The sequence below is a fragment of the Sorex fumeus genome, unplaced genomic scaffold (genome assembly GCF_029834395.1).
Source record: "Sorex fumeus unplaced genomic scaffold, SorFum_2.1 ptg000013l, whole genome shotgun sequence".
NCBI classification, from domain to species: domain Eukaryota; kingdom Metazoa; phylum Chordata; class Mammalia; order Eulipotyphla; family Soricidae; genus Sorex; species Sorex fumeus.
Window position 1 is genome coordinate 10,847,808 of NW_026606070.1, and position 20,120 is coordinate 10,867,927.

The 20,120-nt window shown below is 42.5% G+C and overlaps 1 protein-coding gene across 1 annotated transcript in view; it reads right to left on the reverse strand.

Annotated features, from left to right (window-relative positions):
* Positions 1-20,120, reverse strand: part of MRPL1 (mitochondrial ribosomal protein L1) — an 81,385-nt gene that overhangs the window by 35,294 nt on the left and 25,971 nt on the right. Inside the window, exons 4-6 of the mRNA XM_056111325.1 lie at positions 15,516-15,599; positions 14,436-14,507; positions 8,863-8,974 (exon numbers count right to left, since the gene is read on the reverse strand). Of these exons, the coding sequence (XP_055967300.1) occupies positions 8,863-8,974; positions 14,436-14,507; positions 15,516-15,599 (268 nt within the window). The remainder of the gene's footprint in view (positions 1-8,862; positions 8,975-14,435; positions 14,508-15,515; positions 15,600-20,120) is intronic.

The window sequence follows — 20,120 nt, forward strand, 5'->3', positions numbered from 1 at the left end:
CTAGGAGGGACCAAGAGCTTCTGGACAACTCCCCCCAAAGTTTTTTTTTTAATACTGGTCTTTTTTTTTCCCTTTTTTGGGTCACACCTGGCGATGCTCAGGGGTTACTCCTGGCTCACGCACTCAGGAATTACTCCTGGTGGTACTCAGGGGACCATATGGGATGCTGGGAATCGAACTCGGGTCAGCCGCGTGGAAGGCAAACGCCCCACGTGCTGTACTACTGCTCTAGCCCCTATCCTGGTATTTCTCGTTTAGTAAATGTACAAAATCAGTACGTCTGAAATTTAAAATTCATGTGTAGGACCAAGATGAAAGAATTTCAGAAGACTCGGTCCTCCCTCCCGGCACCTTGGGGGGGCGACTGACCCCTGGGCCTGGCTGGGTGTGCCACAAAAAGAACAACAAACAAAAAGCTATCTGACAAACAAAATGAAGCCCGGCTGCATTCAAGAAAAACATTTTAAAGCTTAAAAAAATAAATAAATAAAGGAGAAGTATTAAGAAAACCACCCAAACTGTGCATGTGATAAACAGAGAATTTGCCTACCATTACGTAAGCAATTAAAATAAAACAAATAAAACTGCAACACTGAACATGCTGTAAAATGTGCATTTTCAAGCCAAGATGGTTACACCCACTGGCATTAGCAAAACAAAATGTAAGACAAAATGGGAAACTAATGAGCTCAGCTGCAGGGGCCTGTTTGTTTTTTAATTTCATCCAGTTGTTCAAAACATAATTTCTATTTTACCCTCAAGTCTTTTGTTGGATGTAAGGGGAATCAAATGTTCCTAAACAAGAATCTGAATAAGCACTGCAAACGCACCAAACAAGCTTCATTTGTTCTAAAGCACATCTGGTGTATTCTGTTTTAACATTTCTGACAGGTCATGTTTAACGAACACAAATGTTTGCCAGTGCTGTTAACAGATCTTGTGGGGGAGAGAGGGAAAGGTTAGGGAAGGAGAAAGGTCTGTTTTCAAAATGCTTTGTTAAGCAAATGTGGCGAGATCAGACTGAGGTAACTTGACCATGGTACAGGGAAGTTCTGAGTCATTTTGAAAGTAGAAATAAGGCCCGCGAACAAAAATAAACACTTAAAAGAGAACCTTTTCTAAATTTATTATTTGAAAATCTTATTACAATATTCCCAAGTTTCAAAATGAAATGGCAATTAATAAAACTCGAGGCTCCAGAAAATAGGGACTAGAGGGCTATTCAGAGAATGAATAAAACAGACAGGGTGACAAAACTGATTTCTGCAAAAAAACATGAACAGGCAGTGGCGTCCAGACATATCCACTATTCAGCTTCAACGAGTTATATTTAATATTGCCTGGCTTTGGTAGCTTTGGTAACAAAATATTAGGAATAGTTACATTTCGACTATCATTTCAACTTCAAGTGAGGTTTAATTTTTAAAAGAATGTGCAATTTCAGGTCTAAAGAAAGAATGAAAGTCTGAATCCACAACTTCTACTACTAAATGTTACTTAAAAAGATGCGAACTCTCAGCCCAATATCTAAAAAGAATGCGTTATTCAAAGCAGGGTATCAAAAATAAACAAGCTTTAGTACAACAAAATGGAGAGTTCATTTGAATTTGCTCAAGATACAAAACATGATTGGTAATTCAGACCCATGTTAGCGGCTGGCAAGTATGAAGAATATTAGCAGGATTCCCCCAAAACACACACACACATTCAACTAGCAATAAAACGAAGACAAATCCATCCAAAAAATCTAATCTTTGTTCATATTCTAAAATTTTACTTAAGCAGATAAGTCACTGCACAAACTAAAAACAACTGTGTATGCAAAAAAAAAAAATTCCCCTTCCCATTTTTTTTTTGGTCTACTTTCATTAATGCCATCAACTTATTAGGTGAGATCCGCAGACTTTAAAATCTCAACAAGGGGCCTAAGAAATGGCCCAGGGGGGCTGCTGGAAACGCCTGCACTGCAGTGTGAGGCTCCGAGCTCCACCCCCAGTGCTCCCCAATGAAAGAGCCACCCCCAGGAAGCTTAATTCCTGCACCTGGGGATGCACCAGCACCACACCAGAGAACACACGAGAGCCGGGCGCAGGTTCAGTTCCCGGCACTCCGCCTGGTCCCCAAAAGCTCTGTCACGAATAACTCGCAAGCAGAGAGCTGGGACTAGCTTAAAAATAAAAACACAAACACAAGCTGTCACAAGCACCTGAGTTAAATGACCACAATCCCTGGTGAGCACTGGCTGAGGGTGTGAGCACTACAGCTGGATGTGTGAACCTCCCTGAAAAAAAAAAAAAAACACAACCAAATGTATGCGACCCCTGGCCACCTCCCAAACCACGGCAGGGGTCAAAGGCAGGGGACAGCAGGAAGCAGCTGGCCTTGCACATGTGGGATCTGATTTTGGTCCCCAAGCCACACTAGCAGTGATCCCTGAGCACAGCATCAGGAGTAAACCCTGAGTAGTGCTGACTGTGCCTCCCTCCCCCACAAAAAGCCACAGCAGCTAAGGGAAGGAAAGAACTGAATCCCTGTATTATCCGACTCTTCCCTTTTCGCCCTCAGCTAGTCTGTTCCTAACTCCTTAGCGCGAAGTCCTAAAACTTTGATGATATCATCTCCACTTCTCTTTCACCTTCACTGACAACATAAGTCTAATTAGAAAGACTTTGTTAGTCTCTCGTGATACATTTCAACTAAGTTCCCTACCTCTAGTTTGTTTGCCTTTTTTTTTTCTTTCTGGGTCACACCCAGCAATGCACAGGGGTCACTCCTGGCTCTGCACTCAGGAGTTACTCCTGGCGGTGCTCAGGGGACCCTATGGGATGCTGGGAATTGAACCCGGGTCGGCCGCGTGCAAGGCAAACGCCCTACCCGCTGTGCTGGCTTTCCAGCCCCTAGTTTGTTTGCTTTGAGGCCACACCCAGTAGTGTGTAGGACTTACTCCTGGCTCTGTGCTCAGAGATCACTCCTGGCAGTGCTCAGGGAACCATGTGTGGGGCTGGGTACAAAGCTTGGGCCTGCTGCATTCAAGGCAAGTGCTCTACCCTCAGTACTGCCTCTGGACCCTACCTCTAATTCTGATTCATGCCAATACATCTGATAAACCCTTGCTAGATTAAAGATGCTACAGAATTCCCCCCACCACCCCCAAATTACTGAGATTCCTGACAAATTAAAAAAAAAAAGAATGTAGGCATATTAAAATTTTTCTCAACACTTTTTCTCATTTGGCATCAGCCCACCTTTTCAAAACTGCCTTTCCCATTACTTCCCTTCATTTAAATTTGGGGTTACTATTCACTACTAGTCAAAGGGAATGAACTATTTTTCCTTGTGCCTCACAAACAATTCGGACTTAACTTCAGTTCTGATGATCAACAGATTCTTTCTACTTATGAAATCTCCCCTTTTTTGGTTAATTGGTTTTGGTATCAGGGCTACACTTGGCTCTGAGCCCAGGGATCACTCCTGGCGGTCCTGAGGGGACTATATGCAGTGACAGGAGTGAACTGAGTCTGCCACATGCAGGGCAAGCACCTTCCCCGCTATGCTGTCTCTCTGATCCCCCAAACATCTGAGTGGCTATAAGAACTCAGGGACAAGGGGATGTGCGGCCCCCGCTCTCGGCAGATCTGAGATGGACAGAAACCTGGGATGCCTGAGACACACACTGTCCAAATCTTGTCTTATAGACGCAGGCTCTGGTCACTGAAGACTCCCATGCTGTCAGTTACAAGAGTCAGAGTCTTTAATTAGCTGCCAGGGACAGTGGGCAGCCGGGGACAGTAGGGGGTCATTCCCCAGTGAAGGTGTGTTCCGGGGCTCCTGGAGAGGAACACGAGCCTCCTCACAGAGGACAGTTGTTCTGAGGAGACGCCATGCAGTTAAATGACTCTACTGACCCCTGCCCCAGGTACTGCCCTCCCGGGTGACCCTCAGGGAATAAGCGGCCGGGGTCTGGCAAAGCTGTTGCTTCGAGCACAGGATGCAGACCGTCCCAGTACAGCCTTCGGAGCCTTCCATGACATGGGGGCAGACCAGACTGGCATCACAGAAACCGCTGAGCGTTTTCCAAGGACTGCTCTGGAACGGCAGCTGAAAGTCGCTCTGTGAAACTGAAACCAAGTGCTCGCGACAGGAATTCATTCCTAGTATTCACGAGACAAAAAGCGGGGTAGGCACATGGCCCCGACTGGGTCGTGAAGGAGCACTGCAGCCAGGGATGCGCTCTCAAATGGCTACAGGTGGCCCCGAGAGAGTTAGAGGAAGCCAAGAAAGCAGGACCAGAATGACGGCTTTTAAAAGGGACCCTGATGGGGGCTGGAGCGATAGCACAACAGGTAGGGCTGCTGACCCAAGTTCGATTCCCAGCATCCCGTATGGTCCCCTGAGCAACGCCAGGTGTAATTCCTGAGCGCAGAGTCAGGAATAACCTCTGTGCAATGCCAGGTGTGACCCAAAAAGCAAATAAAATAAAATAAAATAAAAGGGACCCTAAACTTAGTGATTAAGATCCAGAATGGGACTGGAGAGATAGCACAGCAGATAGGGCGTTTGCCTTGCATGTGGCCTACCCGGGTTCAATTCCCAGCATCCCCTATGGTCCCCTGAGCACCACCAGGAGTAACTCCTGAGTGCAGAGCCAGGAGTAACCCCGGTGCACTGCCAGGTGTGACCCAAAAAGCAAAAAAAAAAAAAAAAAGATCCAGAATGACCTGACACCCCCCTTACATTCTCCACCCCCACCCCCAATAATGATCAGTTGAAGCGTCACCAACCTTTGTGGCTATCACCAGGCAGGTCCCAGCCATGCCACCACCCACCCCCCCCACACAAAACACATACACACACACACACACACACACACACACACACACACACATACACACACATCCAAGGAAGGCAGAGGCCTAACTCTAACATGAGGAAACTCAACTGCAGGCCACTGGAGGTCTTTTTGCACCTGTACTTTTACTTGAGGGCTGCACTGGCTCCTCACACCTACCATCTATTCTGTTTCCAGAATTTAAGAGTCATAGATTCATGCCTGCCAACATGATTCAGCATCTCACCCTATGTATTATTTTATTATCATGCTTCCAACAGTTTCGACAGCAATGGGTAAATGGAGATGTGACTGTTAGGAAATCACCTTCTAGTCCTGGCCTCAACGTATCCTGGTGGACATGTGACTTGCTAAATTATGTTCTTTCCAAAACGCACCAGCAAGGCTGAAAGCTTAGCAGGCTGAGCACCTGGCTTGCAGAGAGGAGGCCCAGGTTAAGTCCCTGGCCCACGGGGGTCCACCAAGCACCTCAGGAAGCATAATGCCCGAGCACAGAGTCAGGAGTGACCCCTGAGAAAAAATACAAGTCAGAACAGGGTAAGTAGTTTTACAGTACATTTTTCAAACTAGTTGGGATTAAATAAACAATTGATTAACCATTATGCCTAAAAGAAGAAACAGAGAGAAAGAGAGTGCGAGAGAGGGAACTGTCTGACTTAGAGGCAGGCTGTAGGAGAGGGAAACTGGGGCATTGGTGGTGGGAAATGTACACTGGTGAAGGGACAAGTGTTGGAACATTGTATGACTGAAACCCACTTGTGAACAACTTTGTAACTGTGTATCTCGTGTGATTCAATTAAAAAGGGGGTAGGGGAGTAGCTAGTAATTCAACTGAAGTGGGAGAGAATATGGCAGGTAGGGCGTCTTGTCTTGCACGAGGCCGACCTTTGTTCAACTCTCCAGCATCCCATATGGTCCCCTGAGCACTACCAGGAGTAATTCTTCCCGCCTCCCCCCTCCCCCGCCAAATTTTACTTTATTAAAGCTCCAAGGCCCTCCCGTTGATCATCGATTTGCTCAAGCGGGCCCAGTAACGTCTCCATTGGAGACTTTGTTGTTACTGTGTCTGGCATATCAGCGATAGCACAGCGGTAGGGCGTTTGCCTTGCACGCAGCCAACATGGCCGACCCGAGTTCGATTCCTCCGCCCCTCTCGGAGAGCCCGGCAAGCTACCGAGAGGATCTCGCCCGCATGGCAGAGCCTGGCAAGCTCCCCGTGACGTATTCGATATGCCAAACACAGTAACAACAAGTCTCACGATGGAGATGTTACTGGGCCCGCTCGAGCAAATCGATGATCAACGGGAGGGCCTTTACCTTTACCTTTACCAAAGCTCCAAGGATTACAAGGTTATTCATAGTTGGGTTTTTGACATTTGACCTACAATGCTCCACCAGGATTAATTCTTGAGTAGTAGAGCCAGGAATAAGCCCTGAACATTGCTGGGTGTGGCCCAATAAACAAACAAAAGCCAAATAAAAAACAATTTAATCTGGACAAAGGCTGAGTGCTGGAAGATGGGAAAGTGATATGCATGATACCCTATCAGTAATGGTTCTGCAAACCACAATGCCTAAAAGGGAAAAAAAAGAGAATGAAAAAAAAGTGCCCACCACAGAGGCAGGCTTGAGGGGTGGGGAGACAGACTGGAACTCAGGATACTGATAAAGAGACTGGGGTTGGATCACTGTACACCTGAAGCCCAAACATGAATAACTTTGGGATTCATGTTGAGTCAAGTAAATAAATAATCCAAAGGTTAGAGTTTCTTTCAAATTTTGTACTTACAGATTGTGGACACTCCAAAACGAAGTGAAGATTTTATTAGAGTACTCACTATCAAAAATCTTGAAGCAATAAGGTATAAAAAAAAGAAAACAGATTTAATGTGGCTTAAACACCAGGGCCTGGGCCAGAGAAATAGCTCAACAGTCTGAAGTTCCTGCTTTCCATGTGGGAGGTCTGAGTTCCACCCCAAGCCATACTGCCCCCCGGCACCACCAGGCATGACCCCCCCCCCCCCCCAGCAGTGGCTCTGGAGGAAGCCCTGAGCACTGCCAGGTGCTGCCAGAAAGCAAACAGAAATTCACCTGCATGTCACAGCGCTACGGGAGTTTCATGTACTGATGAGGAATCTGGAGCTGTCTATTGTTCAAGAACACAAGCGACTGAAAATTCAGCTTTGCTGTCATTATGATGATGAGATGACTGGAGAGATCAATTGAGTAGAAAACCCAAAACAACTCTCAATCTTTTTTTTGAGAAGGTCACTGGTCACTTAGGTTTAAGAAAGGCAGCAGCAGCAATTTTCAACACGTCAGTGATATGGAAACATGAAAAGGATGATGATGATTCTGCATGGATCTCGGAATACAAGTTATAGGAAACATCGTTTTCACTTTTAAATAAGATTTGGTTTGGGGGCATCCAGCTGGAGACGGAACTCAGGGCTCCTGCATGCATTCCAGCGCTTCAGGACTTCAGTCCTGAATATGGTTCCGCTTTCTTCCTGTTTCGGCAAAGGCTTTTTTTTGAAAGCTAACACCATTATAGTTACACTAAAGTTCTAAAAATGATAGTTTAAGTTCATTTCTAATTATATACAAAGGTAATTGTCACTTCTTAAGTTCCCCAGGAAACTACTATTTACTAACCGACATGCTGAAATTACTATTTGGAATAAAGGCTGGACTTTGCACATCACATTTCTTACACCAGGGGAAAACTTTGCCGCCTTATCTGCCTTCCTCTTATATCCTAAAATCCTAACACTATATACTTAAATATGTCGTTTTAACAAAAATCACACTCCATAATAAAGTTAAATGTCACCTGGAAAAAAAAAAAACAACAAACCCTAACATCCTTGAAATGGAACCAGTATTACTATTTGTAAGTTGAATAAATGTTAAAATTAAGAGAAAGAAGTAAAATTTAATCTACTGATCCAATTATTCAAGGTAAGTTATTCATATATATATATATATATATATTTTTTTTTTTTTTTTAGTTAACCTTTCCTGTCTTCCTTGTTCCTCTACTGACGCTGCTGTTTCAGTGATGGGGTCACACACGCATGTGGCTGTGGTGTCCTCGGGGGAGGCACATCAGGTTGTGGAGCTCACACACACACACACACACACACACACACACACAAAGACACACATATACACATAGCCAAGGTGCTCACGGGGTCACACTCCTGCTTGTGGCCCTCACACGCGTTTTGTGTTGTGAAGCTTTAGTGCAAGTTGTACCCTTTAGGTAATGCTGATACAAGCTTTGCTGTAGTGCAGGCAAAAATCACGTGTGGTGAGTACCACACTCACTGGGCACATGCAGGTAGCAGGAATTGAGCTCCAACCCCCAGACCTATAATGGAGGTGCTGAGCCACTGACCCATCTTCCTGCTCCATCAAGAGCCTATTTCTGCATCACCACCTCCATGATGCATTCCCTGATAACCTCCATCTATGTGCAAATTCCCCCTCCACTACACGTCTACAGCGCCCAGTGAATTTATAATACTTCAGACTTCGTGACATGGTTATTTATGCAACAACCTTACCAACCTTAGTGGATTTCACAAGGGCAGTTCCCTAAAAGAAACATCTGCAGTCACGCACACGGTAAACATTCATATATATGACATTAATACGTATGCTGTTGAATGCTAACATTAATTAACATAATATTATATTTAAAAAGAGATATAAAATAGTATGATGATAACATAACTAGTGGGTAACATCACTTACTTAATCACTTAACTTCCCGTTAGTCGTCAATTTGCTCAAGCGGGCACCTAGTATTATTAAACAACTAAGTTCTCAAATTATGTTACTGACAATGCCAAAGAAAATAAAAAATAAAATCCATGTTTTTATATAACACAAAACTTATACTAGGACATATTTGGCATATTAAGTATTAACAACTTTTTAACTAAACAAAGTTGAAAAGAAAGCTGTTGACAGCATGTTTAAATGACAGAAAAAAAATCATTCCTTACTTCGGCTTAATCTTGGAAATCTTTTTTGCAGTTTCTTCTTTAATGGATTAAGTTCAGGCATTATTTCTGGAACAGCAACATAAAAATCTGATTTAATTTCATCATCCAAAACCTGAAAAAACAGGGGAAAATAGATAAACTTAGGTTGTATGTAAAAATTGTATGCCTCTGAAAAGTAATTTTCATTATGAAATTATAATTATGAAAACATATTGGTCACAATTCATCTCTTCAAACATAAGAAACATATGAACATGTTTAATAATTATGAAAACCATCAGAAGCCAAACATTTCCCAATGTTTTCTTTTAAAAACAGCCATGCCCAAAAGGCACATGAAAAAAATGATCTATATCACTAACCATCTTGGAGATGCAAATCAAAACAACAATGAGATATCATCTCACATCACAGAGACTGGCACACATCAAAAAGAACACAATCACCAAAAAAATCACAAATAATCACACAAAAAAAGATGTGGGGAGAAAGGGACTCTCCATTATTGTTGGGAATGATGACTGGTCCAGCCTTTTTGGAAAACAATACAGACAGTCCTCAAAAAACTAGAAATTGAGCTTCCATTTGACCCAGCAATACCACTTCTGAGAATATACCCTGGAAGCCAAAAATGTGCAGCAGAAAGGCCATTTTCTATTTTCATTGCAACACTATCCACAACGGCCAAAATCTGGAAACAACCTGGGTGCCTGAGAACAGATGAATAAAAAAAAAAAAAAACGAACTATGGTACACCTACAAAATGGAATACAATGCAGGCAGATTCCATAACTTCCAAAAATTCCATAACTTCATTTTTATGGAATCTGCTTATCAGTGGATGGTCATGGAGAGTATTACGCTGAGTGAAATGAGTCAGAAGGAGAGGGACGGACACAGAATGATTACACTCATTTGTGGGAAATTAAAAGAAAAAAAAACACACCATAGCATGAGACTAATATCTAAGGATAGAAGAAACAGGGTCCAGGAGGACTGGTCCATAGTTGGAAGCTTGCCAAAGTGTGTGGGGGCAGAGGGTAGTTAAGATAGACAATGGACCACTATGTCAATGAAAGTTGGAAATGATCACTCTGGACAAGAACTGAGTGCTGAAAGGAGCACTGTAGCACTGTCGTCCCGTTGTTCATCGATTTGTTCAAGTGGACACCAGTAACGTCTCCATTGTGAAACTTGCTGTTACTGTTTTTGGCATATCAAATATGCCACAGGGAGCTTGCCAGGCTCTACCGAGCGGGTGGAGGATACTCTCGGTAGCTTGCCGGGTTCTCCAAGAGGGACAGAGGAATCGAACCCGGCTTGGCCGCGTGACTGAAAGGAGATAAAGGGACATATATATCTATATGTATAGATATGGCTATATATAGATATATGATAACCTTTCAGTTATTGCAAACCATTATGCCCAAAAGCAAAGAGGAGAGAAAAAGAGAGAGAGAAGAAATGTGTCTGTCACAGAGGCAGACGGGTATCGAACCCAGGTCTGCCACGTGCAAGGTAAAAACCCTATCCACTTGTACTATCGCTCCAATCCCTAATTAAATGTTTTAAATGTAAAAAAAAAAAAAAGGGAGGGGGAGACAATTTCTTTACTTCTTAAATAACACAAATAACACACTACTTTCCTACTAGCAATAACATATTAAACTAGGTACTGGAAAGCCAATCACTGAGCCCAAGACTGACCTCAGGGCCTCGAGGGAACAAAAGCCAAGGGGTCCAGCCCTGTGAGCTACCTCATAGGCCTCCAGACACAACTTTGAAATGTTAAAGAACTCTATGTAGAACAAAACTTTAAGACCTTCCAAAACTGACTGATCCTAATTCTAGTGTTACTTTGAATTCAATTTAAAATTATGTTCGATTGGTGGGGGAAAGCAGGTACCCGGGTGAGAGGTGTGGTATGGGAATGATGTATACATGAAATTTATCATTAACAGTACTGTAATCATGGTGCTATAATAAAAATGGGAAAAATATTAAGAAACAAAAATGGTGAAGTTAATGCTATAGTTATGCTTAAGATCACAACTTGGAATATGAAACTGGAATGAAACGAAAGTACAGAGAAGAAAACGATCCTTTTGGAGGTCATATTTATTTATTTATTTATTTATTTTAGGTGCCAGGAATTGAATTCAGGATTTCACAGCTGAAAGACCTGGGTTCCAGCCAGAACAGCCCCAGTTCTCCAAACAAAATTATCTAAGTGGAATTCATGCCTACTTCAGCCTGTTTAATCAGTGGCTGAACAAATGGTAGTTTTCCTACATTTGAAAAAAAAAAAAAAGGAAGTAAAAAAAAAACCCAAAATTATTTGAAAGTCCCCCAGAACAGGTATATTTGTGATAGTTCAAAACAAAGATAACTTTAAAGAAAATAAAGAAAGATAGTGGAAAGATAGTGTGTAAGCTGCTTGCCTGGCATGGGCGGACCTGGGTTCAATCCCTCGCACTGTCTCGGGTCCCCAGAGTCGTTCCAGGAGAGACCCCTGGGCACAGACACAGGAATAAGCCCTGAGCACCGCCAGGAAGGGCACAAAAACAAATTTGAAAGAAAAGAAAAAAATCGACTGACCCAAGTAATGGGAAGAAGCTTGATGCTTGGTAAAATTATCCTTTTATGTATATTCTATAAATAAATATTTCAACTAAAAATATGGGAATGTGTGAAAAAAACATAAACATGATACTGTTTACAAAATGGAGTTAAATTTAAGTCATAATTTGAATATCCTCTAAAAATAACAAGGATGAACTTTAAAAGGTACCATGGGGATGTCTTGCAAAAATATTCTGGTTATGACGCCTCTGTCAGGTGGCATTTCCCCTCTAATATTATATTACTTGAGCTGGAGAGATAGTACAGGGGTAGGGCACCGGCCTTGCATGCGACAGATCCTGGTTCAATCCCCGGCATTCCATATGCTCCCTGGAGGACTGCCAGAAGTGACTCCTGAGTGCAGAGCCAGGAGTAACCCCTGAGCATTGCCAGGTATGGCCCCCAAGCAAAAACAAACAAACAAAAACCAAATATTATATTGCCACTGGGACCACTAACGAGAAATTCTGGGTCTGTGATGCACCTTGTTTGCTTTTGCGGGATTGCTTTTTCAAATATATTCGCTTAATGAACTTAAAGGCTGCAGAATACTTTCTGCTTCTTATCCTTTCTTGAGAAGTAACACTTAAGAAGAGGAGGGATCTATTTAAATTCTATTGTTGCTTTGACAGTTGTACAAGTTACTAAGTTAGTAGGAAGAAACAGATGAAAAGCAGTAAACAAATATAAGAAAAGTCTCTTGATTCCCAAGTCCAAAGATCAGTGTTTACTCTCAAAATCCGAAGAATCCATGGTATTGTTTTCTGATGACTAAAAAATTGGGATAACTTGATAAATCAAAATCCAGAAATCATCAGAAAAACTTGGGTACTGCCCCCTCAATGTGACCTAGAACCTATATGAAAACATAATTTCTTCACATGTTCACATGTCCCATTACTTCTGCTCCTTCACTCCCAGTCATTTTTTTTTCTTTTTTGGCCACACCCAGCAATGCACAGGGGTTACTCCTGGCTCATGCACTCAGGAATCACTCCTGACGGCGCTCAGGGGACCATCTGGGATGCTGGGAATTGAACCCGGGTTGCCTACGTGCAAGGCAAATGCCCTACCCCCTGTGCTATCACTTCAGATCTTACAGCCATTCTTGATTCTCACCTTAAAATTCCAGATTTGATTATATACCTAAATCTAGATTACTAGAGTAAGTAGAAACAAAACAAAACAAATTATAAGCACTGCTGTACCTTTCAAAGGAAGGACCCAGCTAAAATTACCCCAAATAAAAATCTGGAAACGGAACCAAAGAAAAATTTCCAAATCACCTTTCCTTGTTCTAAAAACAGTTAAGTATTCCATGCTTTAAATGATTAATTTAGAATATTTTGTTTTATTTGGGGCCATACCTGGCTGCGCTCAGGGCTACCTACTGGCTCTCCGTGTTCAGGGGACCATGTGTGGTATCAGAAATGGAACCCGAGTTGCCTGCATCCAAGGCAAGCGCCTTAACCTACCTGGACCAACTCTCTGACCCTAGGACCCCTGTACTCTCTCCGGCCCCTAGAAAAGTAGATTCTAGAGCATATTGAGGGAAAACTTTCTTAGAAGAAACTCCCAAAATTCAGTAAGCACTTTATTTTTCTTCACAACTCTTAGAAATATATTTTGATTCAACGAGGCACCCCAACGCCTTGGTTATTTTCTCACAGCAGGCTACAGAACCATTTGCTGCCTTCTCGCTGGTCACTCTGAACTCAATGGGCTGGGAAAAGTGAAAGAGTAACTTGGGGCCGGAAAATGAGTAACAGAGGTTAAGGCCCCTGCCTTCTCTGCATGCAGCCAACCAGGGGGGACAGCGTGGCAGAGCGGGGAACCCCAGGCTCCCTGAGGACCACTTGGGGGCCACCCCTCAACAAAGTTAAAACTAGCCGAAAGCTCCTTATAGACAGAGGTGGAATACTTTCACTTGGAATCTACTCAAGTCAGTAACACTTCTCACTTTGAAGTTAAAGCAAACCAAGTATTCGGTCATTAATGAAATGTCCACGTGAACGTTTGGATTGTTTTAAATTTGATATTCTAGACTACAAAATAGTCATATTGCTTTTTCTAGACTACTCATAAAACTCTCACCAATACCTAGAAAGCAATGAAAAAGATCCCCTATGTAAATGAAACAGAAATTACCAGCCATTAGTTTCTTAAATAGCTTTGATTACAAGGATCAAAAAAGAAGGAAAGGAAGGGCCAGAGATGTGGGCAAGGGGCAGAGCACAAGTGGTAACTGTGCAAGACTGTGGGTTCCTGGGGCTGGAGCGATAGCACAGCGGGGAGGGTGTTTGCCTTGCACGCGGCTGACCTGGGTTCGATTCCCAGCATCCCATATGGTCCCCCAAGTACTGCTAGGAGTAATTCCTGAGTGCAGAGCCAGGAGTAATCCCTGTGCACTGCTGGGTGTGACCCAAAAAGGCAAAAAAATAAAATAAAATAAAATAAAAAAGACTGTGGGTTCCAGGGGCTGGAGCAATAGCACAGCAGGGAGGGCGTTTGCCCTGCACACAGCTGACCTGGGTTGATTCCCAGCATCCCATATGGTCCCCCGAGCACTGCAGGAGTAAATCCTGAGTCCTAGAGCTAGGAGTAACCCCTGGGCATCACCAGTGTGACCCAAAAAAGCAGAAAAAAAAAAAAGACTGTGGGTTCCATCACTCACCAGCACTGCACTGACCACTGAACACTACTGGCACTACTGGACGTGGCCCAGGGGGCCCCAGGCTGAAGTAGCCCTGAACCCCACCGTGTCTCAGGCTGTCTACTTCAGAAGGCCCTGTTGCCCCAGCAACTAACAGCCATGTTTTTGTTGTTCTGTAAAGATCTACTAACCATTCACCAAGATCTAAACAATGTGGTCATGTTCCACAATACATCAATGAACAGCAAAGATTACAGGCCCATTTCTCTAACTAATTAATATGAAAACAATACTGTACCTTCTGAATCAATTCCGCTCCTCCTGCAAATGCAGCTCCATTTTCTTCTGCTATTTTAACCTCTGAGGCATTCTACCAAATAAAATAGTTTGAAAAGCAATCTTTAAACAAATTCCACTTGAGTTTTAAGCATTTTGACTGAAATAGTATCATAGTTTAAAAAAAATCTTGGTTTTTAATTAAAATGCAGCAGCTCTATTTTCAGTTAGAGGTATCAGAAATATTATACCCGTAATGAGTTTCATTTGAGAGATTAAGTAGTTTCTTGTCTAACAAATGAGAAAATTCATTCAAGTGGTATATTAGAAACCTAAGTCTTCAGTGCTGGCAATACATCATCTTACAGAAGCAAAAATATTAAAATACAGTTTTTCGAAATTAGAGTCATTTTTATCAAACTTAGAAAAAAAAAATTTTAATCTTAAAGACAGAAGCAAAATCTAGCCAGTTGCCTGAAAATTCAAAAATAAAATAGAATATATTGTTTGTTTGTTTTTTTCCTGTAAGTCTCATTGATGCCATCTGCTTAGTGAAGCTTTGTGGCATACCAATCGCTACATTTACCACTTTCCTGGGAAGCAATTCTTCCTTGAAAATGAGATAATCCACGGAGAAACACAAAACAAATCCATATGCAAATGTTTGTAATATAAGAAACTTCTAAATCATCATAACATTTCTATCCCTGACTTTCTTAACTTTGCAGCCTAGATTTTGTTTTTTCTAGGGAGCGTTACTATCTTCATAGGACCAATTGTGCCCACTGACTCAAAATACTCATTTTGCAACTGTGTGAAGAGAGAAGTTTGAACAGGAAGCAGCAGTTAAGCTAAATCATACACCTCTCCTCAGTTTCTCCTGGGAAACAATGTTGAGGAATAATCATGATACAATTATGTTCCACTTAAGTTCCTTTTTCAAAACAGCAGTATAACTTTAAGCAAGTCATCTAAAATGAGGAAAATAAGATGAGGTGAATGCTAGAATTTTCTGGAACTTTGTTTATCATTGTAAGCATTCGTCAATGCCATATATAAAATACAAAGTAAATAATATATGAAGTTGACAAAGGTTACTCACCCCTGTAAATACAACCACGTTATTGATTTCTGAAAGGAATGGATATGGGAAACCAAGAACACTGGCAAATGGCTCCACTTTTTTCTAGATAGAAACAATGAAAAAATAATGAAAAATCATTCATCTTTTCTACTGCTCTCATAGTAAAAAAACTGACTTATCTTTTTTATAATGCTCTGGGGGTCCACCATATGCCCTCTCATTAATCCAGAACTACTTTCTATAATTTAAGGCATAAAGGATTATATTTCTTTTATAAGAAACCATAATAATAAGAAAAAAATCTCTCTTCCCAGCTCCAAATGCCCATGGCCTCTATATCACCATTATTCATCAGTCTCTCAAACAGAAAAAGAAGGACTTGCCTATCCATAGCTTCCCAGCGAGAGCATGAGACTTTCTACGTGACAGATGTTAATAAATATTTGCTACTGTGAGTTAAATTTTTAAAATATGTAAAATTTATGACATCATCAACATGCCCATGAATATATCTCTACACAAGGAACGCTTGGCAGCTGATCTACTCAGTAGGTTATCCCGAAAATTCACCATTGGCTAATCAAACCAGCTTGGGAAATCCAAACTAAATGATGACCTGCATATGAGACATCCTCATCCAGGTAAGACCCCACAGATCCTCAGAACTAAATTGTTCAGTTATTTGCTCGAGGACTGACATAGACTTGTGGCTTAGATCTTTTCAGGAGACTTCATACAAAAGAGATTCTAGATCCATAGTTCCGCCTGGTCCAAAGGCCTCTCAGAGAGAGAACTGGGCTGCTTCTTAATTAGAACTGCTTCAAAGATTTATTCTTAGAAAAACTTTGGGTAGAGATAACGTCCTGAAGATCTCTTTTTAAAGAAGGTTCAAATTCTCTCTCTCTCTCTCTCTCTCTCTCTCTCTCTCTCTCTCTCTCACCCCCCACATCTGCAAAAGCTCTTAAGCACATTTTATATATGCAACTCAACTTTGGCTGTCACTCCTCTGCCATTAACATGTCATTACTGGTCTTAGTGAATTTTTCAATATTAAAAAAGCAAATAATAATTGCATCCCCTGGGAACAGTGGCTTATTTGTTGTAGAAGCACTTTTTGAAGAACAACAACAAAAATCGTAGGAAGTCAAGTTATTCTTTCAACGGTAGTAGCTTACAAGTAGCTTCCATGTTTAAGGAGACTGTAGTTCTATAAGGCTTCATTATAACCTACATCAATGGTTGACTAAGAAAACGCTCATGCTGGGGTCAGAGAGACAGCACAGCAGGTTAAAGGTGCTTGCCTTGCATACAGACAACTTGGGTTCGATCCCTAGCATTCCATCTGGTGCCCTGAGCAACACCAGGAATGATCCCTGAATACAGAGCCAGGAGTAACCCCTGAGAACTGCCAGGTATGGGTTCCCTGCCCCCGAGCCCCCAAAGGAAAATGATCATTCTGGGTACAGTATATACGATTTTGATTCATAAACAGTGCGTGAGAAGGAGCGCTCTATGGCTGGAGCATGAGGAGGTCTGGGTTCGATTCGCAGCATCACCTGGGCTGCAAGCACCTCTGGGAGGATCCCAAGAGCAATGAGCTGCTGGGAATAGCACCAGGACACCCCTAGGTTTGGGTTCCCCACCTCCACCAAGCCCCCACCCTTCCCTAAATGGAACACTAGTAACGACGGCACTATAAAATAACATAACTGGCATCAGCAGTTCCGAAAAAGTAAATTTAGAATGAAAAAGTGAGACAGATTTTGATTCAAATCCTACCTCTATTTCCTAGCCTGACTAAACAAATTTACATTTATTTTAGCCCTTGATCCTCACCACAACCATATATGTAAACTAAGCACTGAGATGAGAAAAAGAACTGAGTTTTGAGCAGGGGAAACAAGACACCCCAAGTGCTGAGGGCTCACAAGAGCCCAAGCCCACATGGAAGCACTATACTGCTTCTGTCTTAAGTTTCCTATTAGATATGAAAGTTTACAGCTAAAGCTGTTAAATTGTATTTAAAAACAATTTAAATACAATTTAACAATTAAAACCAACTGTTAAATTGTATTTAAAAACACTCCTAATTTCACTGAAAAAGAGAACACAGAAGATTGAAAATTGAAACACTGTTTCAGATGAAATCAGATTTGAAAACTTTACAAACTTGAGAACTGTAATGGACCTCGATGTTAACCCAGTGCTTTCCCTAGTTTTAAAGCTCTCTGCAATGAAAGTCTTCAATGGAACAGCATATTTAAACAGAGAAAGCAGAGGGCTGGAGTGATAGCACAGCAGGTAGGGTGTTTGCCTTGCACGAAGCTGACCCAGGTTCAATTCCCAGCATCCCATATGGTCCCCCAAGTACTGCCAGGAGTAATCTCTTAGTGCAGAGCCACGAGTAACCCCTGAGCACCACTGGGTGGGACCCAAAAAGCAAAAGAAACAAACAAACAAAAACAGAAAGCAGAGAGGATTTAGTTGAAGCAAGAGGAGGGACTTCATACCAGACTGGATGGGAACATAACATAGAAGAAGCGAAGAAGCTACGCTCAATTAACAAAAACATTCACACAGAAGGCTCAGCTTGCAACAACAGCTCAGTAAACCCTCAGACAAGGACTTGATGTCCCTAAAGGCCCTCCCGTTGATCATCGATTTGCTCGAGCGGGCCCAGTAACGTCTCCATTGGAGACTTTGTTGTTACTGTGTCTGGCATATCGAATACTCTCGGTAGCTTGCTGGGCTCTCCGAGAGGGGCGGAGGAATCGAACTCGGGTCAGCCATGTTGGCCACGTGTAAGGCGAACGCCCTACCGCTGTGCTAGTGAGATATAACATCTTTCACAAACTTTCTTTTACTGAAGCATTTTTTTTTATAATTTCATTAGCCATTTAGTAGTAACAAGCTATATAAAATAAACTATTTTGGGCCTGTTATAGGGACAGCCTTGAAGGGTGGCTGGGAAAATGTGGACAACAGTGGAGAGAAAGTGACAGTGTGGGACTGGTGTGGGAATATCCAATGCGTGTAACAAATGTATCATGAACAACTGGGTAAAGACAGCGAGGGGCTAACACATCTCTTGCCATCTTAATCTCAACCCAGGACTCCAAGAAAGAGACCCAAAGGCCACCAGGAGTTAGTTTATCTAAAAGAAAGCCTTGTTAAGAGAAGGAGCATGAATTCCAGGCACATACACATTCAACAAAATCATAGCAACATCTCGATTCATTCTAAAACTGCTTTTGTTAAAAAAGTTCATCGGTTATTCTGTCTTGCTGTGGGGCCTCCCCCATGGTTCTGGGGGCCAGCAGGGACACACCCTCTGGGGGCACGTGGAAGCAAAGCTTGAACTCGGCATTGCACAGGCCAGTCATGAGCTCCAGACCTCTGCGATCTCTCCCTGGATGCATTCCAGAAAGGTTTCCGCTTTTGATGTGGCAAGAAAGGGACACTCCTTCACTGTTGGTGGGAATGCCGACTGGTTCAGCCCTTTTGGAAAACAGTAGGGATGATCCTCAAAAAATTAGAAATTGAGCTCCCATTTAACCCAGCAATACCACTCCTCGGAATATATCCCAGAGAGGCAAAAAAGTATAGTCGAAGTGACATCTGCACTTGTTTGTTCATTGCAGCACTCTTTACAATAGCCAGAAACTGGAAGAAACCTGAGTGCCCAAGAACAGATGACTGGTTAAAGAAACTCTGGTACATCTACACAATGGAGTACTATGTAGCTGTTAGAAAAGATGAAGTCATGAAATTTACATACAAGTGGTACAACATGGAAAGTATCATGCTAAGCGAAATGAGTCAGAAAGAGAGGGATAGAATAGAAAGACTGCATTCATCTGGGGGATATAAAGTAACAAAATATGAGATTAATACCCAGGAATAGCTGAGATCAGCACCAGGAGGATTACTCCATAGCTTAGAGGCCAGGCAGGCATTCTAGGGGAAAGGGCAGCTCAGACAGAGAAGGGAGCACCAAATAAAGGGTGTTTGGAGGATCCTCCCAGGAGGGGAGATACATGTTGAAAGTAGACTATGGACTGAACATGTTTGCCACTCAAAGCCTCTTTTGCAGACCATAACACCCAAAAGGAGAGAGAGAACACAAGGGATTGCCCTGCCACAGAGGCAGGGTGGGATGGGAGGGATTGGGGTGGGAGGGATATTATCCATGGTGGTGGAAAATGGGCACTGGTGGAGGGATGGGTATTTGATCATTGTATAATCAAAACTCAAGCACAAAAATGTGTAAGTCTACAACTGTACCTCATGGTGTTTCACTAATGAAAATTAAAAAAAAAAAAAAGGTTTCCGCTTTTGTTTTTGTTTGGGGCCACACCTAATGGTTCTCAGGGGCTACTTCTGGCTTCTTCGGGGAGAGAGCATCGCTTCTGCAGTGCTCAGGGGACCAGGCAATGCCAGGGATTAAAACGGCATCCTGCAAAGCATGTGCTACAACCAGCTGAGCTCTCTCTGGCCCCCGTACCAGGGAGCTCTCCCAGTCTTTTGGTTTGTTTTTTTGCAGTGCGCAGGGCTTACACCTCCTCTGTGCTCTGGCTCACTCCTGGAGATGCTGAGAGGACCATATTTAGCGCCAGAATGGAA